The sequence below is a fragment of the Synchiropus splendidus genome, chromosome 12 (assembly GCF_027744825.2).
Source record: "Synchiropus splendidus isolate RoL2022-P1 chromosome 12, RoL_Sspl_1.0, whole genome shotgun sequence".
In the NCBI taxonomy this organism is placed as follows: Eukaryota; Metazoa; Chordata; class Actinopteri; order Syngnathiformes; family Callionymidae; genus Synchiropus; species Synchiropus splendidus.
In genome coordinates, this window is record NC_071345.1 from 7,817,006 (window position 1) to 7,844,318 (window position 27,313).

Here is a 27,313-nt window from a genome sequence, read left to right on the forward strand (position 1 = left end):
ATTTACTTACTTTAAATAACTGTTTCAATTTTATCACTTCTCTTTTGCATGATTTTATTGTAGTTTTGAGTTTCCAGACAAATCCTTGGCATTTTTTGCCTGAACTTGCTTCATAAAAACAAATATTCTTTCTCTCTTCACATTCTGGAGGGCATTTATTTTGTTGTGGATTTAGTTTTTCGCCAACTTTTAAACCTCAAAGCAAACTTTGACAGTCCATGAGTATCAATAAAGTTTTGAATCGAGACGTCACGTAAGCCGTTAGCTCTGTAGTGCAGATAGTCTTTGGCATCTCGGGTCCGACAAGGATCCCTCCCTCCCTCCATGGTTCTGTCCTGTAAGTGTGTGGTCAAGTTAGAGGCGCATCAGGTTTAAAAACAGGTGGAAGTTGCGCATGTGAGCGGCTTCTTCTCTGTGAGTGTGTGGGAAGAGGAGCGCCGCACACCACAGCAGCGCTGCTTTGACTGACGGACAGATCGGCGCACAACACACTGGAGCTCGACAGTAGAAAAAAACGACAACCAAAAAAAATATTACCCAGGAGTAATATACCGTCTGGTAAATGTTTATTCATATTAAGAGGATTCATTCCGTAATTTGAAAATTTCTCTCGAAAAGTCACTTGAAAAAGTGGGCCCGAGAGAAGACCCTCAGGCGGGTCGGCACCACAGCTCGGAATAATGGATGAATCCAGACAGCCCCTAATACTTTTGTCTGCGGCTCCTACATGAGGTAGATTTGCTTGTTTATCTGTCACATATAGATTTAGTGTGCGACGGCTCGGGTCGGTGACGGAGCGCCCCGACATTCGCCGTACCCTCCCGCCGGCCAGAGGGAAATCAAATAAACAGGATCCATTGTTGGCGGGATTTCGTCCATCTATCAGCCTCTACGTTTGCTGTCATAGACAATTACACTGACAGAGGGAATTTATTTGCTGTGTTGTTTTGTCGCTCACTTCTCGGCCGAGTGGATTGTGAACGGTGGGTTTTGGTGGCGTTTTTAATAAGAGCGACAAACTCGAGTGGAATCCTAAAGCGGTCTGCAGGAGTGATAGAGGAGACGGATGAACGAGGAAGTTTAAAATAAAATAAAAATAGTGTAAAACAGAAGCAGATTACAACAAGACACCAGACAGGGATCAAAAATTCTACCTATAAGACAAAGGCATTTGATCTAGTGGAGAAGTCTCCCAGTGTACGGGCAGTATGGACCGCATCAATCTGGGTGCAACTATCCCCTCTGACCTTCGGCAACCATAGTTCAAGAGCAACACGGAATCCAACAGGAAGGTTCAGAGTTATGACTGTCAAAGTCAGGATGAATCTGGTTCACCGTCAGCAGAACAACCGTGATGCCAACACAGTCTTGATAAAGTGAGGGGTCCTCACAGGGGTGCAAGACCTGCTACTGGTGAAGCTAAAACAAGACGACTTGGACGCAGAGATTGTCCTCTCCATATTCTCAAAGCTCATTCATAAACAAGGAAGACTACCTGAGAAGGCTGGTGTGTGTAGGTGGACATTAAGGTGCTCCTGAAATTTGGAGTTCTTACCCGGTGATGATGATCTCTGGGTAGCTCTGCGTCCCCTGTCCCCAGTTGCCACCACTTATCGGCCACTCCTGCACAGACAAACATTTAACATTACAACCACCATTCTGAAAGGGGCGTGGCCTCTTTTTCTTGAGGTGAAAGGTGAGTGTTGTAACTTGGGGAAAATAATAAAACAGGAATTAAAGTGGATACATTTGTTTCCATTTATGTTTCCACAATCATTTCAGTTCATTTTTCCCAATTTCTTTCCTAATTTTGGCCAGTAGTTACTCATGAAATGGAATGGAACAGTGATAAAGACGACCCAAACAAAGAAAAATATGTAACTTGGATGTTATTTAACACTTTAAGACATAATATAATGATTTTATTTAAAACATTCTGAGTATTTTTCTAGATTTGTTTGATAGAAATTGATACATTATGAAGTGAAAAGCTCATTCAAACTATCTCATTATGACATCAATGTTTAGTTTTCAACACATATTTTTATGAAAATGAAACAATGAAATCAGCTCTTAATTTTAAGAATCGGAACCAAGCTTCAAATTCCCAAACAAAGAGAAGACATCTTGTTTTCAAAGTTCAAAATGAGTTGCACTAGTCTGAGTCTCAAGTGCGACTCACCACTCCTCAGTGGACTTATAAAAAAATGTGTCCTTTATATATGAGACACAGAAGAATCTTTGTTTAGACTCTGGTGAAATTTTATAGATGTCACTTCCCCTTTGTTCAGTCCTCGACAGCCCTCACATGTCTTGCGTTTCAGCCGGGCATTAAAAGCCATGACTTGACAGTTTGCACACACCAGAACTGTGTGTGTCATCCGCCAGTGTTGGTGCCTTCTGTCTTTGAACACGTCGACACCATACAAAGGTCAGCGGGATGACTCACGATGATCTTTACGTGAGACGCCTCCCACAGATCAGCCGGCCACTCTTTCTTAACAGGAGGAGGGGGAGAAAAGCAGCAGCTCGGCAGCCAGTTTTGGGTCAGAACATGCTGACATTTCCCAGAGAAGGCTGGGACAAGCCGACAAGGGAAAGAACACCGGCACGTATAATGGCTAAAAGAGCGGGGGTCCGTCTGAGATGACACTCGGATGAGCGGAGGGAGCCGGGGGCACACAATAGGAGGAGCGTGGTAATATGCTAATGAGAAGTCACAGATATTGAGACGCTGCTGTCTCCCACTGAGAGATACAGTAGACACCTGTCGTGTCGTGAGCAGAGCCGCTTCAGAGGAAGATGTGTTGGGTCAGACATCTAGTCTGAAACTCAAACTCCTACTACCAGGTCTCATGGATACCAAGCGTTTTCCACACCTCATAGAAAAGTGGTGGCTCTAGTCTGAGTCTCCCCTCGATGACAGACTTTATCAAGTCCCAACAATGGCACTAGACTTGGACCAGTTTGGACATAAAAGACTGAAGCTGCTACACAAACTTGGGCTCATTCAGAGTGTGAATGAAACTGAAGTTAGTATGAGTTCTGTCTACAGCAGAGTGAAGTCGCTCACACAGCTGACCAGGTTTAACTTCCCCAACAAATTACCGTAATTTCCGGACTATAAGATGCTACTTTTTGCTCGCGGTCTGAAGACAGTACATACAATACATGGATTTTAAAAAGCTAAAGAGTGTCATGCTGCCAAAATACTGAGCCTTGTCACATTAAACTGATGAAGTCACAGGTGTTTTTTTTTTTTTTACATTTCGCATGCGAAACGTCCAGATCTCCAGGAGGACCAGAGACGAGACCAGCTGTGGTGTTGGAACTTCGGACACACAGGTGAAAACAGTGCATTTTGAATGCTTTAATGTGAACCAAAGTTCCTGATGAAAAGTTCATGATTCAAGTTCAGAACATTGGCATGTTTGTTTCATGAGTTTCATTAGTTTTCCAAACTAATTTAGAAGTGATCCTCGTGCATTTTTAAGCACCACTGACCTTCCTACGGCGCAGACAGCACCACTGCACCCGCAGCTTATAGAGCGACGTGCACTATAGTTTGGAATTTACGACACTTAACTTAAAGTTTTATTTTTACTGTGTCTAGTCCACCTGACATCAGTGCATCCTGTTCCTCAATAAATAGCCATAGTTCCTCAAACCCCCTTTTTTTTCACCTTAAAACATTTATATTCCTGTGCAATTATACTGAGAAACAACAATATTCATCAACTTGTTTCCATGAAAATCGCATTCATAACTGCTCAAGTTCATCATCTTACATGATAATTATTTGTTCAAAAGAATATATTTACTTCAACACGGTTCTAAATAAATACATTGTCCTCCTACTTATCTACTTCAACAGTTAACAAATGAATGCACCGATGAGTCCAGATACATGTGCTCACTTTTACAGCGAAAATATACTCAGACCTGAAAGTCACTGAACTTCATCACACATCTGTCATCGTACCCTTTTGCTGTATCCCTGTCGTTTCTGCCGCGAGCCGACAGAGTAAAGTGCTGGTATGAGGTCCACGGGGCAGTCGGCGAAGTACTCGCAGCAGGTGACCGGAGACTCGTGGATGGTGAGCGGATAGGGGTTCTCGAATATGGGGTAACTGTGGAGGAGAGGGCAGCGTGAGTCTTCCTGATGAGGAACGACCGGAGAGAAGGCGATGAAGACGTATCTCACCCATTTTGTGCAAGGTCGATCACCACTAAATCCTTTTCGAGCAGAACAACCACGGCGTAGGGTTCCTGAAAATCTGCACCGAGAAAAAAAGATGGAGTCATTCATCAGAAGCTGGCTGCAAGAACAGGGACGTGTGAAGCATTTTTTACGATTATCATATCTGTGCCCTGAAGACGGCGGGGCAGGAAAAGCTTTAAATCTATTAATCCACTGTCGGGGAAGGAGCCTCGCTTAAATATTTGCATCCATCTGATTTAAGAGTATAATTTCACAACATGCCTGGAGGACGAGTGGCGCTAATAGATTCCAAATGAGCCCATGATGTTAAATCAAATGGAAATATGAGTCAGGTAGAAGTGAAAACCATTAAATACACACCAAGAACACTTGGAAAATAAACTTTTACATTCGACTGCTCGAGAGCTGTGGACGCCTAAAGAAGTGTGCCTCAAGTTTGCATTAGAAAAAGACGGTTAAACAGCTTCACACCGACTCTGTTTTCAGACTGTTTCTGTTATTATATACAGAAATATTCATAAAGAAATAAGTGACAGCTGTTGTTTGTTAAGCAAGCTATCACTTCCTGAAAAGCATGAGCTTGACTGAGGTCACGGTTAGCTGCAAGCTAAGCTATGTAGCATCTCTTTAGCTTTGTCGCATGTCCGTCCACGATATAAAAATACACATTAAATATACAAACAGGAAGCACATGAAGTGACAGTTGCTTTATTTGACAGCAGTCACTAATAGTTGCGGCTTAAGTGAAAAGAAATAGCAGTAGTTCTATAGTAGAATAGGCAGCAAGCCGATACTAGTACTAGCTCTAGAACCAATAGCAGTTGATGTCAAGCAGTTGCTGATATTGTAATACTTATTCATGTGCTAGCAGCAGTAGTTTGTATACAAGCAGAAGAGAAAATGAAAAATCATGTTGTTGAAGGACTACATATTGTATGTGTAGATGCTTGAACTGTAGCATTTGCAGGACCAGTACTACTACGAATTAGTAGGGGCTAATGCAGCAATAATCATTAGCAATTGTAGTTGGTGTTGTAACACAGGAGTTCTCACTTTCATTTGTAGCACTAACTGCAATAGTAGTAAATGTATAGTATACAAGGCCTGGACAATATTTTTTCTATTCAAGTCCGAACCGTATCACAATAAGATACAGTGCAATTTTGGAAACACAAAGGTGGCGATTTGGAAAACACTATGAAAAACACAATAAAAAGTACTTCATTTTGTGGAGGCTTTCATGGCAAAACTATCAGTAGTACCAGTACAAACAATTGTAGATGAAGCAGGGTAGTACTTGACAATGACTGAAGTAGAAGAAGTTGCAGAAGAGCAATGTAATGAGCAAGTAATTATAGTAGTATTACAGCATCAGTAGTGGGACAAGCTTGAGTCAATAGTTTTCACCACATGAGGAGTCAATGTAGATCAGCTGACGGGGACCAAAGTGGAGGACAAAGTTGCAGTAAACGTGCTCACACTCTGCAGAGCTTGCATTAATCCCTCCACATTTGCGGTTTGTTTGCTTCATCTGCTGCTATACGATAATAATATATTCTGGCCTTAGACATATTTGCATACACAAGGCGCTGTGGCAGCATTGTGTAATCTGAGGCTGGTTAATGCAGATTACCAGATGAGAGCAGAGGTTAGGTTCCTGGTGATGTCACACAGTCGCTGTAATTACATAATCACTAATCCCCACTGCCGTTGCCAGATAAAGTGCATTGACGTTGTGGATTACTTGTTCCAGATATTCACCGCTCAATATATTGGATATCATTTCGTCTATTCTGCTCGGCGCGATGAAGAGAGGACGTAATATTCAGAGCGGTGGTTAATGGAAGCAGATTTCCTTCCCCTGGGAAATCTCAGATTTATTAAAGCAACACACAAACACAAGGGGGCGACGCGTAATGAACACACACAGGGAGGTGTTTGTGAATTTAATGTCTTCTGTAGACATCGAGGTGACGCTTCTCCTCCAAATACAAAGACAGTTTTCTGATTTCATTCAAAGTTTGTGATTGAAAAAAGGAAGTTGAGCGCTCATGGAACCGCACAACGCTTCACTCCAGCTGAGCCGCTGAATGGTTAAACAAGAGCTGCACATGTACTGCACGTTCTTTACAAGTCCCAGCTCTCCAACTGGACGACCTGTGACGGCAGACCGCTCTGATGGCACCATCAGTCCATTGAAAACACAGGCAGGTGACTACCAGCAGAAGCAGACGTTTCCTTGTCGGGCAATCGCTGTGGACTAGTCACTGCATAGTGTAGTCATTGTACAATACAAAGTAGCAGCAGAAGAAGTAGTAGTAGGAGAGGTTGAGGCAGAAGTTGTTGTGGCGTGGGTGTGGAAATTAAAGCAGACGTAGTAGCAGTAGCAGCAGGCCTAGTAGTAATAGTAGTAATAAAGGCAGCAAAAGTAGTAGAATAGAAATCATAACTACAGTATTCTGTATTTGTTATCTTTTTAAATTACTACTTCAAGCAAAATAGTAATAGTAGATGTATTGATTTATTTGTACAAACGCAAACAGTTGTAGTAGTAGTAGTAGTTGCAGCAGGACTATCAGTAGTAGTAATAGCATCAGTAAGCAGTACCATTATAAAAGTATTAATAGTAATACTAATGACATTATGAGTTGTACTGATACGAGAGATAGTACTCCATAGTGAGGCTAGTTGAGGTAGAATGAGCTACAGTGTATAACTCGTGGTGGTAGTAGTACTAATGTTATTATATTATTAGCAGTAGTAAGACAAAAAGAGGATGAAGCGGCAGTACTATTATTAGCAGCACTAGTAGTTGAAGTAGGAGCAGTTTTAGCAGGGAAAACAAGGTTAGAGTACATGTAGCAATAGTATTGTCAGACAAATGATTTTCTAAGGGACAAAACATTTTATGTTCTTTTGTTTTGCTTTGTCAACGGTTTGTTGCAGGTTTCATAGTCGGAAATTGTGTTGTACTACTAGTACTGCAGATGCTGTATTTGTAGTAAAAGCAGTGGTTTTAGTTTAGTTGTGAATGCAGTCCTAGAGTTGTTGGTACTCGTACAATAAGGTTGATTGGAGTGGCATCAATGTGTTGTAGTTGTACTATAGTTGCTGTACTAAACATCAGCGTGATGTGTTTAGTATTGATCTGTGTACTACTACACTGTGTCCCAGTCTGAGTCGGGGGCTTCGACGCAACACTAGTTGCAGCAACTGTGAAGCCCAGCACAGACGTGGTGTCTCACCGTTGGGGTACGGCGTCTCGCAGAGCGTGAGGAAGTCCACTATGGGGTAGTCCATCTCCAGAACCGCAGTACTCTTCCCATGCATGACTGTGAGACAGGGCCGGCGCCCCACTGTGTCGTAGGAGAGCCCACCAGACAGGATGATGAAAGGGTCCCTGGGACAAACGGATTACACACATTAAGCTGTCCAGCTCCAGAGGACTCCACTGTTCCCAGTTCAACAGACATCCGAGCAGACAAGTCGCCATAGAGACAGGAAAATTGAAATTTCTCCAGAGGCCCTAAGTTAATCTGCCTACAAATGAGCTTTGAAATGGAAGATGATTTATTTAAAAAAGGCTTTTTTTCCCTTTCAATTTGACAGCAGAAAGTGATGGGGTCAGACAGAACAATCTGCTGCTCGAATAGAAATGAGAACATTCAGGTGATGAGAGTTGCATCTTAAAAAGCTGCTGGGGAGGAGGCTGAGATTTGAGGGATATTTATATTGACCCGTTCATCGATTCACAGAGAAGACGGGACCTCACCCGATCCTGGTGGTTTTGTACTCCACTTTCAGAATGGGTTTACAAGGCTCCGGCTTTTTCCCGTCCTTGGGCTGCTTCCCTAAAAAAAGAACAAACACAAGTTACTTTTTTTGTTGCTCCTTAACCTCCTTCTTTTGTGGCGCAGCTTCTTTCATGTCGGCCTGTTTCCCTCCGCCAGACGCCGAGCTCAGACGAAGACGTGAGCTGAAGTTACCGAATCATTTGAAGCTCGTCATAATTCACTCCTGCTCAAGTCAAAAATATGCCGTGCATTTCTTCCGTCACAAAGCGCTGGAGCTTTTGAGCATTCATTGATAGCCGGCGTCAATTAACAAGACAATTCAGGGAGGCAGACACTCTTTATGAAGCGTTTCAGATCATCTGCAGACTGGAGGCTTTGGTTCTAGACAGCTAGAAGAACATGAGCCTTCCTTCTTCCTTCAACCCATGGTTTTTAATGGTTAGCTTCACCTCCACAGTCAGATCTCAATGTCAAGCTGATGGCAAAAAATATAAATTAATAAACAGTTTCCTGCCAAGGATGAAGAAAAAAATAGAAGAGCAAAAAGAAGTGGTATAATTTAAATGAAGAAAGGGTAGAATCTGAACAGAAAACAGCAAATACAGGGAATAAGCCGGAAATGAGAGGCACAGGACAATAAAGACAAGGAAAAAGTGGAAGATGCGGAAGCAAAATAAGAAGTAAAAGGCGACGTAGATGATGGAAAAAGAAACCAATGTATAGGAAGAAAGAGCAAAAGGTAGAAAATGTTGTAAAAGATGATTCAAGGGTGAAGTGGAAGAGGATGAATAGAAGTAGGAAACAAAGAGAAGGGAATAAAATCATGGAGAAAAGGAAGGAGATAAATAAGACAAGACGAAAGACAGATGTTGAGGGAAAAGATGTAGAGATAAAGAGGTATCAAGTGAACGTCTGAAGACCAAAGATGGTAAAAATGAAGAAGTAAAAAAGGAGAAAAGAAAAAGGCAGAGGAAGAAAAAGACAAAGATGTAGAAGAACCATATTTTAGCTTTTGGGATAGTTTCTTCTGAAACTCTGCCTCCTGACCAACGCCCACCGCCATGACCACCAACTGAACCTTCACTGGCTCCCAATCTCAGTAGATGACCCTTTCAAAGTCTTCCTCCTCATCCTCCCTCGTAGTCCTCTTTTCCTCTGCTCCTCCGCCATCATTCGACCTGTGGCCTTCACTTCTCTCAGCGCCTGACTCCTCCACTGTGGTCCGAGTACTGAACCGTCCTCTCCATGGATCTACTGATCCTGGCCTCTATAATCTGACTCTTGCCACAATTTCAAAACTTAACAGTGAATGACTTTTCAAAGTGAATTGTTTGCTCACTTTCGGATGTTGCTAGCTTATAGCTTCCTGTTTTTTTCTTTTTCCGAAACAACGCTTTGCTCTGAATTACATCTATCTTTCAGGTAGTAAAGACTGTCTTCCTTTATTTACGACGCAAGGCTGAAGTGAACCCGGCAAAAGTCCAAGCGACCCACGCCCTGAAATGTCGTGATTCATTAGCTTTTAGCTGATTAGCTTTTGTTGCTGGCCTAGCCAACCGATAACGTCAAGCTCACCAGCTACAAACTTGGCTTCTTAGAACGACGCTCCTCATGTCTGGTCCTTTGGTGCGAGGTGTTTCCTCTCCTCTGTAACCATATACGAGTGAAAACGTCTCCCTCACTTCGGGTGATACCGAGCGACACTTGGGCCGAAACCCATTGAAGAGGTCGGCGGTTTAATGGAGGAATACTTTTAATAAGAGATACTGTGAAGACAATTAAAGCCAGACTTGTGGGCTTGACTTAAACCTGTCAAAGGAATTTACATAATTGTCCGTTAAATACCAAAGTAATTATGCGCGCTGTACGGGGAGAAACAGCTAATTAAAAAGCCTGTGTGGCCAAATCCTTTCAGAAAACCCCAACACGCTAAACCGGCTTGAGAAACGGGTTAGAAGTTCTTTTCTTTCATTTCTGTAAGTCAACAGTCTTTGTTCCCGACTACCTTGTCTGGCCCGGCCGCCGCACCTCGTCGTGCGCGAGCTGTCAAAGAGCGGCGTGGCGCGTGGGCGTGCGGGAGACACGGATTAAAAGAGGGAGTAAACATGGCAGATGGACGAATGTATGCTAGCGCAGATACGGGGAAAAGGCTCGACATAATTGAACAGACGGTAATCCTCCGACTGAAATGAGGGAGAGCTCCAACGGAGACTTCAGTCGGGCGCCCGGTGATTAATGGTTCATTTTTAATATCACGTTGACCTGGGCCTTCACACGTCGCAGGTCCAAACGCTGAAACATGTCGAGTCACTGCAGAGCTCGATTAGCTTCATGCTAACATCTGAACACTCGAACACTTGGGGATTATATTTGTGTAGTCTTTTCAAGCGTTAAATAAATAATTCCTTTGCAGTCACATGACTACCAGACTGGTCAACAAAATGGTTTATTATACGCAAAGGAAAAGTCTCTATGCTACCGATTCAAGTTCTCTTGGAACATACATTCCCAACAACCAAGACTTGGTGACACTTGTCCGTAATGTCTGGACTATAAGCCGCAGTCTGAACCCTGCAGCTTACAACATATATACTACGACGTGCGTAATATATGGATTTTTACAGGCTAAAGAGGGTCACGCTGCCTAAACATTGAGCCTGGTGACATCAAACAGATGAAATCACGTCAAATTCATTTCCCCAAACGCTCAAAATGAGCTGTTGTTTTCGCGTGTGTGTCCGCACCTCCACCCACACAGCTGACCTCCTGGAGGACGGAGACGAGAAGCAGCAGCTGAGACCCGCTGTGGTGTCGGAACTTCAGACACATGGGCGAAAACAGCACATTTTCAGTGCTTTAATGTCAATAAAAGATGTGAGGAGCTCATGATTCAAGTCCAGAACATTGCCCTGTTTGTTTCATGAGTCAGTCTGGATGCTGGACCCTGTTTTCATAACTAGTTTAGAAGTGATCCTCATGCATTTTTAAGCTCCACTGACCTTTCTACAGTGCAGGCAGCACCTCTGCACCCGCGGCTTAAGTATGAACAAGATCTTTTTTCCTTCTTAAATTTTGTACGACAGCTAATATTCCGTTGCACTCTACGGTACGGAAATTATGGCAGTCACTGGTTTCAAAGCGACAATGTCAACAAACCACCACAGCCCCGCCTCATACACAGAAGGACAAATCAAGCACTTATTTCCAGGAGCTGCTAGAGGGCAACCTCCGTGGTCCACAGAGTGTAAGCACCAGCCCACGGCGTGGCCCCAGGCATCCTCAGACAGTTGTTCCTCACATCCCTTCTCCGGAGCAGCTCAGCCACTGACCTGCTCACAGCGATGTCATCGCATCATCAGATCAGCGCGACAATGGATTCAAGGGTTTCACTCCAGCACGCGCCGCATCAGCCTAAGCAAAACGACGAGTCAGCACGTCTCTAATACCGTCTATTTCTCCAGAGGGAGCTTTTCAGCTTCAGAAAAATAGATCCAAAGACATCAATGCCACGGCAAATGGCTGTGAAGCTTTCAGGTGCCGGATATCCTCAACTTTTGCCACCTTTTATGAACAAGTAATGCGGATTGCTTCTTATTAAAGGGACGAAAGCCGGCGCCGCGTGAAACAGGTCCATCTTTGAAAATCCATATCCAATAAACGGCTCAACTTAATGAAAACCTGGCTGACGAAGTAGAGCAGTGGTCCTCAACAACACGCCCTCGCTCTTCCTAAAGGTCCGCAGTCAGCCAGCAAGTACCAGGCACGGCGGTAATATCAGACACTTTCCTACCTCTCTTCAAGGCCTCAGTTCATTTGAATTATAAATAAAGATCATATTGAAAATTAGAATTTCACACCTTTGACTGCTCTCGTAAATTTCTGTCGGGCTGAGCATGAGATTCTTCCCTCGATGGAGGGGCATTGGGTCTTATTCAAGGGAAGTGAGGATGGAGCGTGAGGTCGACAGACGGATGAGCTCCTTCACCTGTGGTCATGACAACAAGACCGTGGATTCAAGTGGCCCTATGCTTTTCCTACGCAGGATGAGAAGCTCTGCAGCCACAGGCAGAATAGAACTGCTGCTCAAATCCGGAGTTGAGGTGGATGTTGAGTCCTGGATGCCCCTCTGGTGAGGAGTACTTAGAGTAGGCCAACTGGGAGGAAGCCTAGGGGTGGACACAGGACATGCTGGACAGATAGTGGACCTCAGCATTTCCTCTGTGTGTCCTTACAGAATGGACATGCAAAAGTAGGTTTGTGCCGTCTGTAAATTCTATCGCAAAAATGCAGGAATTTGATCGCAATCTGTAGCCCCGAAATATTGCAGATGTGTGTAGTGTGACCATGGCGTCTCAAAATTGTGATTGCGATTGAAATTTCATTCATTGTGCAACTCTACTTAAAAAGTTTGCCAAGTTCTCAGACGGGTGCGAAGATTAAGAGTGTACGATACATCACTACAAAAGATGACAATACTTTTGGAGCTGCTTCTTCAAGAGGGCAATGAAGTTATTCCAAACATAACATCACATGATCATAATCCCAGGACGCCAACTATGTCACAATTCCGACCCCGAGTTGACCTTCCAGTCGCACCATATGAAATATCTCACACACGTTCCTGGGTCCAAGTGCTAATCCGAAAGGGCGTGTTTCTTCTCACCGTGTGGTGTGATTGTCTGGATGGGTTTTCCTTGTCCTCTGATGTTCCATATGGTCAGCGTCCCATCTGAGTGACTGCATACGAACTGCTTGCCCTCGTGGTGCCAGGCAACCGAGTGGATCGCCTAGGAAACAAGAGGCAGGAGGTGAGCGGAGGTGCGGCCTCGCCGTTCTCACGCAGGTTCTGCTGCATGACATTGGATTATGAAATATTGAGCAGATGGTCAAAGTGAGATTAAAGAGTCTGGTCTCTGAGAACTCCTCCGGCACGAATCGCATTTATTAAAAATAATCCTTTTTTTTTTTTATGACGCCTTCAGAGGGAACGGCAAGGTCATTTCATTTAGACCAGTTGTAAAATATTCAAGTTTAATTTCACAAAAAGGTACGACCTCTCCTCAGTGATCCAACATCCAGGTTTATGCTGTCATTCTGATGCGAAATATTTAACGCTGTAAGCCATAAATGGTCCACATTTTTGTCGCCGGGGTTCCACGGCTTCTCCACTTCCTAAACTGAGCTGGAGTTTCTTAAACATGGCGGTCTAATGACGCCATAAATATGCAGCGCTATTCACACTTTGCCAGAAAGAGGAACATCAGCTGGATGACCAAAAGAAACCAGCTTGTTTCCTGTTCTTCATCTGTGCCGGGGGAAATGCTTCGTCACGAGGCGCCCGTAGATTTATTCATCTGCCGGTAAGCAATCATGGAAAAGACAATTATAAGCCGTGTAAGCCTGAAAAGGGCAACCTTGCTTGTTGAAGCTCTTTTGTGGCTCATAATTAATACCTGCAAACATTTTGACATTCAGAAAATAGCGACGTGGAGCAATAAACAACAGCAGCCAAGCCACATCTGGCAGTTACAAATCACGCAGGTGCTGCTGGAGGATGACGTCGGTTTCCGTCACGGAGTTCTGGGCCTCAATCTGCATAAAAGTTAGGATTCTGATCAAACACTCGTGGGCTAATCTGGATGCACTTTTATTAGACTGTAGGTGGACAATTACATTTTCAGAAATACCACTTTATTTAGTGTAGTGAGGGGCCATCCCAAAGACCAAAGAAAAAATAGTCTTGAATTTTAAGTTCCAATTTGTCCCACTAGAAAATGAGTCAAAAATAGGGGGGAAAAAAGTGTAGTTATGCCTGACATCGTTTAAAATATGTGACTAAATATGATATTCCCGATTCTCGAACTATCACATGATCCTTTCAAGTGGAGCCTATATATAGCTACGGATAAAAAACACAAGATATAACGACATAAAACGACGTGTTTTTTTCCATATCGTAATTGCTTTTCAATGTCTATAAATGTATTTTACTGTTTTACGCTGACCTCATGAGGGCTGCAGAACAAAGGGCATGTGGCCCCCAGGTCGCCCTTTGATCACTTCTGAATTTCACCATTTCAGATCCAGTCCAGACAACAGGGTCAGTGCAGGGGTTCCTGCTCCACTGATCCCACTGATGCACAAGACACGTGGCAGCAAGGATGAGAACAACTACAACAAACATGGAGGAATCGCTGAACCAAAGCAAACAAAAGCATCTGTTTGCTTTGGTTCAGGGAGGTTTTTCACTACACAATGACCAGGGTTTCCACTACTCTGAATGGACTTGAAATCCTTATACAAATATTTTCAAGACATTAAAAGAGCTTTAGTTTAAATAAGGTGATTTATTGTGCTATTGTCAAACTGACGCAAAATAAACAATAATTTGTTGTTTAAATGTGTGTATGGGTCCATCATTTCATTCAGTAATATACCAAATCCCACATATATATACACAGACACACAATTCTAATTCTCGCACACATTCTAATTTACCACCCACAATGTGATGAGAAAACAAAAGGTTAAGTGGATAAACCACGTTGTCTACTGTGTCAACAATCAGTCAGGAGGTGACGGAAACAACAGCAGTTCAATGGACGGATTCCTTTTACAAACTGCTCCTGAAGTTGAAACCAAAGCTCCTGGCCATGGTGAGACAGAAGCCATGTGACGCGCAAAACCACCGCATTTTCACTTCAATCCAATTGACTGCTGCGTCCTCTCCCGCATGTCAAGTCCCCTCTTCTGTCACTCTTCTTGGTTTCCTGTGTTATTGGCCAAGCGCTGCAACCTGCTGGATCTGAGTGAAGCTGGACGTGTGTCCATGAAGTGAATCACCGCTGTGGAGCGCCAGGTGGCCGACCGAACCGCTGCCAACCTGTTTAATCAGGTAGCACCTTCTGCAGGAACATCATTGTTCCAGGAATATTCAACGCCAACATCCCGTCTGTCTCACATTACATTTGGTTGAATACATTTTACGTTCTTGTGGGCATTTTATGTCTTAAAACCAACATGAAAATCCTCAAAAAAAAGAATTTGATGACACTGGAAAGTCAGTTACCTAGAGTTGGGAATTAATAACTGAGTTTTTTTGGGGGTCAAAAGTACATTTTTAGATGAAGAAACCTTACTTATAAAAAGGTTTAGAAATCGAGATTTTAACCAGTATTTTCATAGAAATAAATAAAAATGAAAATTATAGCCTGTGAAGTGGAGGGAGACTTTACTAGAAGGTGTTGGAGGAAGAACTACGTTGAGATACCAGTGAAAAGGAGAGAAGGGAGACAAGCAACGCAGCTGGACAACAAAACACACTTCATGTGTGGAAGACTTTTCTCCAGCAGATCTCAGCTGCTGACCCGCAGACGGCTCCACCACTGCGCTATCGATAATTAGAAAACAAGCCGGCTGATGGAAACATATGGCACTCATCCTTCCAAACAATGTCAATTAAAATGAATAATGTAATGATTTAGCACATTAAGTCATTCTCCACAGATTGGACTGGAGGGGATGGAATAATCTTGTCAACACTTGTTAGCGTCACGTCTCCCTCTCGCGCATGCACACGCAGAAAATACGCAAAAAAACGGCAAATATTTTCAGTGTCCCCCGTTTGAGATTTTACCTTCAATTTTGCTTTCGCACGGCTGAATGATAAAACACGTTCCCGTCATCACTTTCTCATGCTCATGCATTTGTTCTGAGAGCGATGCTGAATAACCTTTATGTATATTTAAATCATCTCTGTGGTTGTTTTTACAAGGTGCAACATTCACATTATCAGTTTCTTCCTTTAATGCTCAGCACTTCTGTGAGCGGCCATGAAAGGCGCAATAAAATAAAACAGCATTATAGCATCAGCTTCCCACAGTAATAAGACCAGACAAAATATAAATTCCTTGATCTCAATATCGTCCACCCGCACAAAACTGTTTGCGACACGTGAAGACGTTTATCGTATCTTGTAAGTTTCTTCTTTATTCCTATCTATTCTCTTCATCGCCTTCGCTTCTTTTCCTTCAGTCCGTCCTGATGCTAACCATTAGCTTTCAGCGTCTCTAACTTTATTTATTTCCGTCGTATTTCAATATACAGTCGTCTCATGCCAGGTTTATTCCGCCACTCTTTTAACATGCTTAACAATGCAGAAAATTCAATATATCTTGGGATTCAGCAAACAAGTTTTTGATAAATGTTTATGTTGTTTAAACATGATCCCAATACATTTTAAATGGTGAATTCATCTTCTAGCACCAGGAGTAATTATTGTTGCTCAGGCAATAAAATTATATTAATACAATAATAATCCATCTGTTTTGGAAGCATGTGCAGGCAAACAAGTATTGTACCAAACGGAATTAATGACGTAGCTCTAAGGCCAGTAGTAGCTGTCATACTCTTTAAGCATGACAGTGAGATTAACACTGTAGTATTTTAAACGTGTAGCTTGATGTTTACTGATGAGCAACATAGCTATTGGTGCGTTCCAGACCATCAAATACACCAAAAGAAACAAACTTAGTCCTCCCTCCTCATCCTGTGACATTTTTAGTTGCTTATATCGGACATGGCATGCGTGAATAGCTTCCATTGACATCGCTATCGTCTTTTCAAATTCAATAACTGGAACTCGAGTGTGGTGTCATTCTCAGCTCCGACTTATGAGGGAATTGTAACGCAGTATATATACAGTGGTACCTCAGTTCTCGACCACAATCTGTTCCACACGGCCGTTCGAGAAGCGAATTGTTCAACATCCGAATTGATTTTTCCCATTAGAGTGAATGGAAAAAGAAATAATGCGTTCCAAGCCTTAAAATAGTCTTTTGTAGGAGTGAATGTAGAGTGTCTGCTGCAGGTGGCTGTTCCTCTATGTGTGTGGCCGCTGCATGTGGGAGGGGTTGCCGAGTGAGTGACGTCTCTCCAGAAGTGAAGAGGTGCCCGGTGCGTGTCCAGCTCTGAATGTGCGCTTCTGTGCAGTTTGGCTGTGACAAAGTCATAAACCAAGTCACGCTCTGTCCCAGACTCGCCTCATCCCTGTCCCAGCTCCAGCCCACAACAGGACATCAAACCCTGGAGTGGAGGTGTGGAGAGCGAGCACCTCCCCTGTGACACTCTACCACGGTCCAGTGTGGACACCTCAATATGAAGAAAAAACAGTCAGTAAATGTAGCTAACGGGACACGTCTGCATACAGAGGCTGCGTTATACACAATAACAAAGAGCGTCGTGGGTCAGCTGATCGGTCCGCGCACGTTAGGTTTTTTCCGGCTTCTTTCTGGGGCGTTTGAGTTCTGGATTTTCGCAGAAAATCTTGAAATTTTTGTTCGAAATACGATTTGTTCGAACTCCGAGATGTTCGAAAACCAAGGCACCCCTGTATTTTCTACTTCATCTTACCCTTGAGGAAGACAAACAAACAAGCAAACAACAACAATATCAACAGCATAAGAAAACGTTGTGAAGCTGTGTGACCCCTTCAGCACTGTCTATGAACCCTCCCGATGATGCTGAACTCAAGCATGTACCCAGGCTTGCCTGGTTAGTCATCAATAATCTGTCTCGACCACGGCAACTCTGCCAGGTTTCAGCTCGAATGCTGCACTCAGCACCTGACCACCGTGCTACCAACAAACCAGGCCCACTCGACCTCCAGGAGAAAGCTAAGTCACTCATGCATCATCTGGCTGATGAAGTCACCGCAGACGACTGTAAATAGTTGGTCAAGCTCTCCATCAACATCCCTCGGGCGCAAAGTGTGAAGTTGCAGAATGAGAAAGTATCATCTTCGTCTTCTCCTGGACATCACAACGACAACCACTTCAGATCGAGTTCTTGTGTGTCTTTGTTGTTTTCTCAGTCGCTGAATGCAGGAATTAATGAAGGATGGCGCCAGTTTCGTTGCCAAAAACAATCTCAACTGCCAAATGAATCTGGTCTTCGGTGAGTGGAGGGTAAACAGAACTAAGACTCAACATCCTGAACACACTGTCCCTCTTCTCTTCTCTAAGAAGTTGTTTTCTCCTCCTCCATTCGTTTTGCATAATCCAGACTTGCAACAATATTAGCTCTCGGAAACAAATGAAGCAAACGTTCCCTGCAGCTCCAGGTCCATTTGCATGAACTGACGCTGAGAAATGACTCGACAGAACAACGGTCGGATCCCTGCGATCTAAATACATGATGTGTCGATAATGCGGAGGAGAGAAACGATGAATTGAACTGTGACAGGAGACGATGGGTGGGAAGTCGGCGTAATGAGCTGTGATGTTTGTTTAAGCGGAGAAACTTAGGGGATTGGAATAATGAGCGTTTTCAAAGCCAAGTAGAAAGAATTTTGATGAATAAAATGTTGCCGACGACGCCTGCTGTCTTTCCAACGTTGATCTGGAGCGAGGCAAGCTGAGAGAGTTTACAAGCTACAGTACGACGTTGTTTAACATCAAAGGATTATTTATGAGATACTCTTAGCATCCCGCAGTAACAACTAGCATCAATAAGCTAACGTCGCTAGAGACAGGAAAAATTATTAGACTAGAGCGAAAGGTAGGTTAACGCTACTGCATTCTATCGTAACACTGAAATTTGAAATCTGCCATATGCTTTATCACTTTGTAGAGATAATGGTGTCCTTTTTGACTAGGCATATTTTCAGGTTCAACAATACAGTTAAAGCAAAGGATTGATCGCAAACTTTTACAAGCACAATAATAAATACACAGTTTATGATATGTTTCTGCTTTGTAAAATGTGTAAGATACTTTTTCTACTACGGATCTCTAACGTTACTACTTGATCTCAAGTTCAGTTCAAAGGCAATCTTCAAAGGCAAGTGTTTGAGAATGGAATGTCATGTAGCATCCATTAGCATTAGCATTCTCATCCCATTTGCAGCGTTTAGAAAAGTTGAATCCAATATTGGTGCTGCAGTGCTGTTTCAGCTGTTAAAACTAAAACAAGTTAGTGAGCGAAAGAGTCAGACATATGAATCCACGTCAAACATTTTAATAACCTCGCGGTGGAATCTGCAAAATGAAGACATGAAGAGGTGGAAGGTAGGGAGAGCGAGAGGACGCTGGAACGCTCAATATCATTAAATGTGTTTTAATTAAAGTGTTGACTCATAACAGCTCAACTTCGAGCAGTCGGCGGCTTACATAACTTCCCAAATTAAAACGCTGCAGCGAAGAAAAGCGTGGCATCAGGAAATATGTCATTTATTGCGAAGGAAGCCGCTTATGCAGCAAACAGGTTCATAATGAAATGATGTGAGCGATCTTGACGTGTAGAACTGATTATTATTTACAAGCCTTTGACTCACCAGAGAAGCCAGCTTACTTTTCTAAGGCTGTCATCCGACTCAACCAGAAAAACACTCCACATTCTGGATTCCACCAAGATTCTAAACCTGCAGAGTAAGAGCTTTTCATGTTCCTTTTGCTCGACACTGTTTGAAATTCGACAGCGAGCTTCTGGGCAAACGTTCTCCAAATCAAAGCCAACAGCAGCGAGCTCATTGCACAGCAGGAAGAACATTGTTTCCACTGCAGTTGATGGAAGCGGAAAGTTATTTTACCCCACGCTGCGTACGAGCGCGGAGGATCTGAGTGGTCGGAGGAAGAACTCCAATTACACGCCACTGAAAACAGGACATCTGGCTCGACAGAGGAACTGATGCAAATTCCCAAACAAATGAGAAGCAATTTACATTCTTCTTTTCATTAGAGTTCCACATTGCTAAATATAGATCCATGTTCAGGAAGTCATGCAAAAAGTGTCAAATTGTTTTTGCCGATTTTCGGTTTTAGTATCGGTCGTTGGTCTTATAGCTAGAGATGTGAAGATATGAGGAGCCCCAAAATTCCAGTCTTAACACTCAGAGACTTGTGCTTGTGACGGGGCAGATCGCATCCTCTGAACTTTTGAGAAAAGTAAGTGTGAAAGATGGAACTCCTACACGCATTTTTAAATATGTGAAAACCATGACCAGCATATGGTGCTGAAGTGGGAGCTCCAAAAATAAAAATAAAATAAAATATTTCCTAATAATATTTCGTTAAACGACACTAAAACTAAAAGGAATTGTGAAGGAGTGCTACATGGGTCGATACTGGGTCATGTTTTTTTTTCAATAAATTGATTACAATGGCACCATCTGTTCTTGTTCATGTATATTTTATGTTATGCTAAGTATGAAATGTGTAACTTGACTTCTCAAATTTTATTTTGGTCAGAAAAAACATAAGAAACAAAAGCTTGAGTAAGAGGACGTTAAGCTTGAATACTTTGGCCCTGGGATCAGAATGTTTTCTTAAAAATAAAATAAAATAATCCGATATAAAGTCTGTAAAGGCGGAGTGCCACAGGCGGTGCTATTTATTTCAGTGCTGTAAAAATGACTACAGCAGCACCACATGTATTAAATTATATTACATTTTTCACAACTTTTTTTTTCTACATAGTTAACTGGAGAACACAAAAGCTACCCCCCAAGAAACCCAAGTCTCTCCAATAATAACCCGAGAAAAATAACACCATTTTTGAAGCGTTGAGAATTTGCCCAAAAAAATAGAATGTTTTCTCACAAAATGTAAGTAAAGTAGGACAATTCAATATAAAGTCATTTGTGCGGAGCGCCACAGGGGTCAACGCTTGGACCCACCACTGTTCTTTACTTTATTCCTTCCACGTCGACATCAGTTTTTCTTTTAACAGCTCTTTTGACTCTTCTAATCACTGAACTGTGACAACAACACCGATGTTTTTGTTCCCGACTTTGGATGGGCTGATCGAGTCGGCCTCTGTGGTCCCACTGGCCTCAGTCCAGCGCCATGATTCCAGAAACATCATGCTGCATTTGTAAAATTCCATTAGTGATGCAGCACAATGGAACACAACGACTGTCCCTTGTGTCCTTGGAGTCCTGTCTGGTGCCAGATTAAATTTTAAAGATATCTGACTAATGACCAGAGCCGTGACCTGAAGGCTTCCTAAAGACGACGGGAGACGGTTGTGTTCTGCTTAGTCATAGTAAATGATTGTAAACCAAGCGAGCAGTCGTATTCCCACTCTGTCTCCGCCCCCCCCTCCGTCTCCAGAGAAGTGTCACTGGAGGGTTTTGGAGAGATGAGACCGGCTCCCTCAGGGACTTTCAGCACTAGAGAATGTAATAACCCTGCAGCAGCGGGCGGTATTAGCTTATCTGAGAGACAGAAGAGGAGCCAGCGAGACGGTGGGGAGAGACATCTGTAAACTGAACCAACATAATCCCCTCCTTTTTACATCCAGGGTGACTTGTTATCTGCTTACAGTAACACAGCGCAGTCAATGAAGTGACCATTGGCAAGTCAGCGGGATAATCGTATTATCTTAAATAGGCTTTTAGCAGCTGTGGACTGCTGATGTTAAATGTCCGCATGTTTACTCACTGGCGAGATTGACAAGCCCTGGAAGCTGTTTTGTGAATGAGAGTCAGGGTCGATAGTTGGAGCGCAGGATGTGGTGAGTTATTGAGGAATTGGGTGTCCAATTGTGAAGTCTAATTTAAATCAAGTTTCAGTCGGGAAAACAGAAATTTTATATCACAGCAACACGGACAACAAACCATCTTAAGCGACCATTTTATTCAATAAATGCAGTATTTTGTGTCGACTGCAGGCGAACAATTTCAGCTGCTCGTGACTGCCACACCTTTTCTCTCTGAAAAGAGGTTAAAAAAAAAGAAAAAAAACAAAAATGTTTCCGATTAGAAAACAACACATAGAAAACACAAGAAATTTGCTTTCAAAGCATCAGATTGGGGATGAACATTATGGCTCATTTAAATCAGAACTCGCTGAGCCGTCCTTTTTGTCACAGTTGTTCTCCACTGAGCTTCTTCAGCGACAGCAAGTCCTCCACCTTCTTCATTGTCTCACCTCTTGACTAACAGCATCCACTTGCTGTTCTTTTTTCTTTCACCTTTCACTTCCATCTCCATCTCATCTCTCACAGATCACCAGTGACAGTCAGGCTTTTAGCTAGAGGGCGCCCTAAACTGCAAAACATGAAAAAAATGGACGACCTCCAGCACTCAAAACCAGACGCCCTGTTTCCTCAGCAGGACGCTCTAAGTGTATTGTTAGTGCCTGTAGAATGCGCAACTCGTAGTGTCATCTCACTGGTTTACATTAAATTGTGTTTCCGCCTGGTAATTTCGCCAAATATGATCCAAATTTGCAGATTCTCAAACCTTTCTCACTCGTATTTTGGCCATCGCGGTCGACATAATCTTGCAATGATCCACATCTCGCGAGTCGCGACACTTGCCACATGGAAGCGCACTGCTATCGATGGCAAGTCTGACGCTGATAACAGGAGGAAACCGCAGATAAGTTCCAAACTTTTGACAATCGTTCACAAAACTAACTCATTGGTTTCTACTCGGAGGAATATTTGGCACAAGTCATCAAGTTATTTTGGTTCAAATAGATTTTGACAGCTTTGTTTTTTTACAAGTCCTCGACATAGTGTGAGGGGGTGGGGTTATGGTTTGGGGGCGGGGTTTTGGACACCCCGTTTCAAAATCCTAGCTAAAAGCCTGGTGCCTGCATTCTCTTCTTCGCCTCCAAAATGGACACGTGTCCATTCCTTGACCCCAAATACTCATCTATTTTCCTGTAGCTTCACCCTTCCTCCTGATCCAGCCAGACACATGTCATCAGTCCTGCCTATACCAGTGTTAACTATTGATCTCTCCTGGATGAATTTGTGCTGCTGTGGTGCTTTTACAAGCTGGTTTTATCTTGCTATTTCAGACAGTATAGACTCAGAATCCCTGGATGCTCGGCATAATTCAATCTAAAACTGAACTGTGATGTTAAAACCATAATTTATTTCTAATAAATTTCAAACTATTCCCCAAATGTTTTGGTACGTGCTTCAGACTATAACAACAACTTTACTGTTTATAATAAATTCAAATGTGGAAAAAAAAAAAACATTTGTGATCTCAGGACGGAAAAATAACAAAACGATTTTATGGTTTTCAAATCCAAATCTCGTGCAACACAGTTTCTGTAATGAGTGTACTAAAACCTAATACCTCAGATTACGTTCCGCTTCAGTTATCTTATGGAGTTATTCAATCACACAACCAAGGTGTCGCGTTTCATGACACTTCATTACACCGCTCTCATTGGTGTCATAAATTCCTTCAGTCTTCAGTCAAATCCTTGTTAAATGAAGAGGATTATTGCATTTTTTTTTGTCAGAATTAGCACCAAGATGTTTCAGCGTGTCATGTGACCTCATTATTAGACAGGAGTCAAGGTGGGACACTTTTCAGTCCCAGATGGGACGAGGGATGCTCTGTCTCTCTCTCCCCTTTATTGTTGAGTCTTTTATTTATAGACATCCCTCATCGCCTCTGGGGAGGCCAATAAAGCCACATGACTCAGCTGTGCAAAGGTGTGGCCCTTTTTTTCAGAACCACACCGGCCCTTTCAAGTCAATACGCACAAGCATCCCATTGTTTCAGCTGCTCTGAATACACAAAATAACCAAACTATAACCCCCTACATTCCAGTTGTTCTGGCCGCGATCAAAAAAAAAAGAAATATGGAGGAAGGCAATTGCTATTTTCTGGTAGTTTCGCGCATCATTGGGTTTAGGTTTACGACTTCCAGTTGAACTTCAATCATGGTGAGTAATGTGGAAGCAACTCGGGGATGAATTATGGAGTGGATTCAGAGTTGTCAGTGAGTGAATTACAGATCACTTGCTGTGGACTATTTTGGATTGTGTGAGTTGAGAACTGCTTTCCTCTTCACACCACACACGACTTGGGGGCCATGTCGTGCTACTCACACCTGAGTGGTCCAAAAGTCGTGGGATAATAACGGATAATGTACCTCTTGCACAAAAGAGGAAACGGAGGAAGCGTTGCAGGAAGCAGTGGTCGGTGAGGCTGTTAAATATTCAGCGTCTGGAGGACGGAGAATTCCCACCATTGTTGTGTCTTCTTTGTGTCTCAATAGAGCGACATATGGGGTAGCAACAGCAACACTGCCCCCCATGGTTTCCAGTGGAACTGTTTGGTCTGTATCCATAATCTTGGTGGAAATGCAAAGAAGGTTCTGTACGCAATGTTTTAAATTCAATTCTGGTGTCGCATCATGCTGGCTTTCCATCGCCGGCACTGTCTCTCTCTCCTCCACACACCATCTGACCTGCCAAACTTGGTCTCCAAACCTGACTATTTAACCCACCCAAAAAGTAAAACTCTTCGTTCTAAACCCTTGTTTGTTGCATGTTTGTCATGACAAGATTCTTTTCAGCTAATATCTGCGTCACGGCTAATCTCTCCTCCAGCTTCACATTGTTCCATTAACAAGCATAAATGGATGATTCCTGCACACAATCCTGAGGGGACGAATCATATCCGATCACTTTGTTTTGATCTACCTGTTTCATAATGGAAGATAAAGCATTCATAACTTTTATTTAATGAGAAGAGCCGGAGGGGCCACGACAGCTCAGGTAAACTCATGTCTCCAGAGACTGATGGACTGTTTCCTGTGAAATAAACAAGTGAAACAGGGGACTGAAAGTCACCTTCCCTCCATCCCAGAAAACACCCTGATACCACACGGTAATCTGCTGTGAATCTGATAATGCGGCGGGTTCACTCCTCCGTGTTTGCATGACGAAGGCGGCGTCCATGAATATTGTGATTTCATTTCTGCCCAGGTAGGGATTTACGGCGAGAGGAGACAGGAAATGGGATGAGACGTGCCTACCTCATCGTAAGTGTAGCGATAGTCGGCCTTCTTTGATTTCAGATCCCACAGTACCACGATCCCGGACTCAAATCCAATTATGAGCTGCAGAAGAAGAGTGGCGGAGAGGCGGCGGTGAGATGGGCGGCAGAGATGACAGGGAGAACACAGAACAGGCCCCATGATGGGAGGAATAATAGCTGATAGGTTTGACATTCACTCGCAGCGTGAAAGGAAGCGAGGTAGGAGCAGACGACTGACTCCCCTCTGTCTGTTTACATGCTGAAAGATTTATTTAGAGAAGCCATGTCTGCATTATCTCATCACCATTGAAACGTCCATCACCCAGCTGAAGTCCGAATGATAAATCTGCCACATGGAGAGGTCGACTGACTGACTCTGTGGTGATGTATTTCACTCGTTCATTATCTCGCGCTTATCCCGGGGTCGGGTCAGCGACTCGGGGCGAGAGGTAGGCGAGCACCTCGGACAGGTCCGGATGAGGAAACGGACTTTTAATCTCCGACGGCAGCGAGGTGCTTTTCTTCTGCAGAAACAATTCTCACTCTTTAACAAGTTCTCCCAGCAACACTCGCTTTTTCATTACTTTCCGGTTAAATCTATTTCAATTATCTTTTCATATCGCAGGAGATATTGCAAGGTCAGTATTTCCGACATGGCGCGGCGCCGAGTGTCGGTTTGCAACAATGCAAAACAGCTCCAGGAGTCCATTATGCTGATGCGGACTGAATTATCCTGAAGTGAGATGCGACTTTAAGTGGTTTTGTGCTGGATTAAATCCTGGTTATTCATTCATTAATGAGGGAGCCACAGGGCCGGGGTCCAGCACAGCTGCTGGAGAGTGCCGGGACGCCCTGGACAGGTCACTGGACCATCAAGCCACAGTCATTGTGTATGAGACAACCACTCAGACACAATGACTAATAATTTAGGAATTCATCCGAGTGTGTTTCATGGATTATGGGAGGAAACTGCAGTTATAAGATCGCTTTTTTTTTTATTCAAGTGAGCCATCAGGGAGAAACTAGAAGTAGCACCTAGTGAGTCCAATTGGGGGGAGGCTCAGGGGCAAACCCAGGTGACCCTGCAGCGATCAAGCATCTCAGTTGTCTAGGGAGCAACTCAGTCATCACCCAAAAAAAGGTGGAACATCTTTTGTGGGAGAGAAAAGTCAGGACCTCTTTACTTCAGCTGCTGCCCCAACCTTCAATGAGCGGAAGACAATGGATAGCTGACTGTAGAAAGATGAGTCCAGTAGTGGCTTAAAAAAAAAAAACCTTGTGTTTCTGGGACTTCTCTTCTTCACAAATGTACTTGCTTGTTTTGACCTCACCAACAAGACATATGTTTCCAGTGTGATCCTCACCTTCCCCTCGTCCATGGGGTTGTCGCTGATGTGGACTACAGGCCCGGGGTGCGCCTTGGAGGACCTGCAAAAAAAGAGAGGGCATGTGATGAAGTCATCGAACCGCACATGCTCACTTAAATCACGTCACTAAGTTCTCAGCAGCTCCACAGAAAGGTGGAAATGAAGTGTCTTTGAAAGTGTGGAAGACGTCCGCAGAGATTGAGGGAGTTGCCAATCATGCCGTGGCTCTTTCAGGCTTCAAAGACAAGTTCACTGAAGGTTGGGACCGTCAGGTCTGCGAGCCACAGATGTGTTGGAGAAAGTGGATTTTATGCTTCCCCCACTGTGTGGTTCGGGCTTTCGCCCTCCAGACAAGCGAAAGCAGAACTCTGCGTGCCACATGGCAGCAGACTGGGCTCCTTCTGCCTCCAAGACAAGCTGTGGGTTGAAGAGCAGTGGGAAGGTCACGACGGCACGAGAGACACTGTCGGTGACAGAGATACTGCCGAAAACAGCTGTGCTGGTATTTAGCATGTGGCCGAAGAAAAACATTGGATATTTATCCTCGGTGATAAGAACTCAAAAGGCGTTATCATGACACAATGGTCTCAACAAGAGGAGGCGCTCTCTCACATGAGATAGTATTAGTTATATATATATATATATATATATATATATATATATATATATATATATATAGGCAAGCCTCCCTCCTCTCTTTCTCTGTCTTCGACCTACAGTAGTCCAATTTCCATCAGCACCCTGCTGGCGGTCATTGTTAACCCGGGCCTCGACCGATCCGATATGAGGTACATTTGTCTGATCCGCATCTTTAGTTTGGCAAGTTTTTACATCGGATGCCCTTCCTGACATAACCCTCTGCATTTATCTGAGCTTGGGACCGGTGTAAGAGGAAAACTGGCTTGTCCCCCCCACAGCTGCATTTATATATATATATATATATATATATATATATATATATATATACACACACACATTCATAGTTTCATGACTTGCTATCTATCTATCTATATATATATATATATATATATATATATATATATAATTTGAATGGTGCCTTCAGGTGCTCAATGAATCGTGGGTGTGGAAATCATAATATTAATATTTATTTGTAAATCATGTTGAGCTGCATGAATAG

The 27,313-nt window shown here is 43.3% G+C and overlaps 1 protein-coding gene across 3 annotated transcripts in view; it reads right to left on the bottom strand.

Moving 5' to 3' along the window:
• stxbp5a (syntaxin binding protein 5a (tomosyn)) overlaps positions 1 to 27,313 on the bottom strand; it is a 91,209-nt gene that overhangs the window by 15,014 nt on the left and 48,882 nt on the right. For all 3 annotated transcript variants that reach the window (XR_008416200.1, XM_053880339.1, XM_053880341.1), the window contains exons 6-13: positions 26,173 to 26,236; positions 24,807 to 24,890; positions 12,680 to 12,803; positions 7,995 to 8,073; positions 7,468 to 7,622; positions 4,205 to 4,277; positions 3,983 to 4,130; positions 1,556 to 1,623 (exon numbers count right to left, since the gene is read on the bottom strand). Coding sequence is in view for 2 of the 3 variants with exons in the window: in XM_053880339.1 (XP_053736314.1) it covers positions 1,556 to 1,623; positions 3,983 to 4,130; positions 4,205 to 4,277; positions 7,468 to 7,622; positions 7,995 to 8,073; positions 12,680 to 12,803; positions 24,807 to 24,890; positions 26,173 to 26,236 (795 nt within the window). In the remaining variant the exon portion in view is untranslated. The remainder of the gene's footprint in view (positions 1 to 1,555; positions 1,624 to 3,982; positions 4,131 to 4,204; positions 4,278 to 7,467; positions 7,623 to 7,994; positions 8,074 to 12,679; positions 12,804 to 24,806; positions 24,891 to 26,172; positions 26,237 to 27,313) is intronic.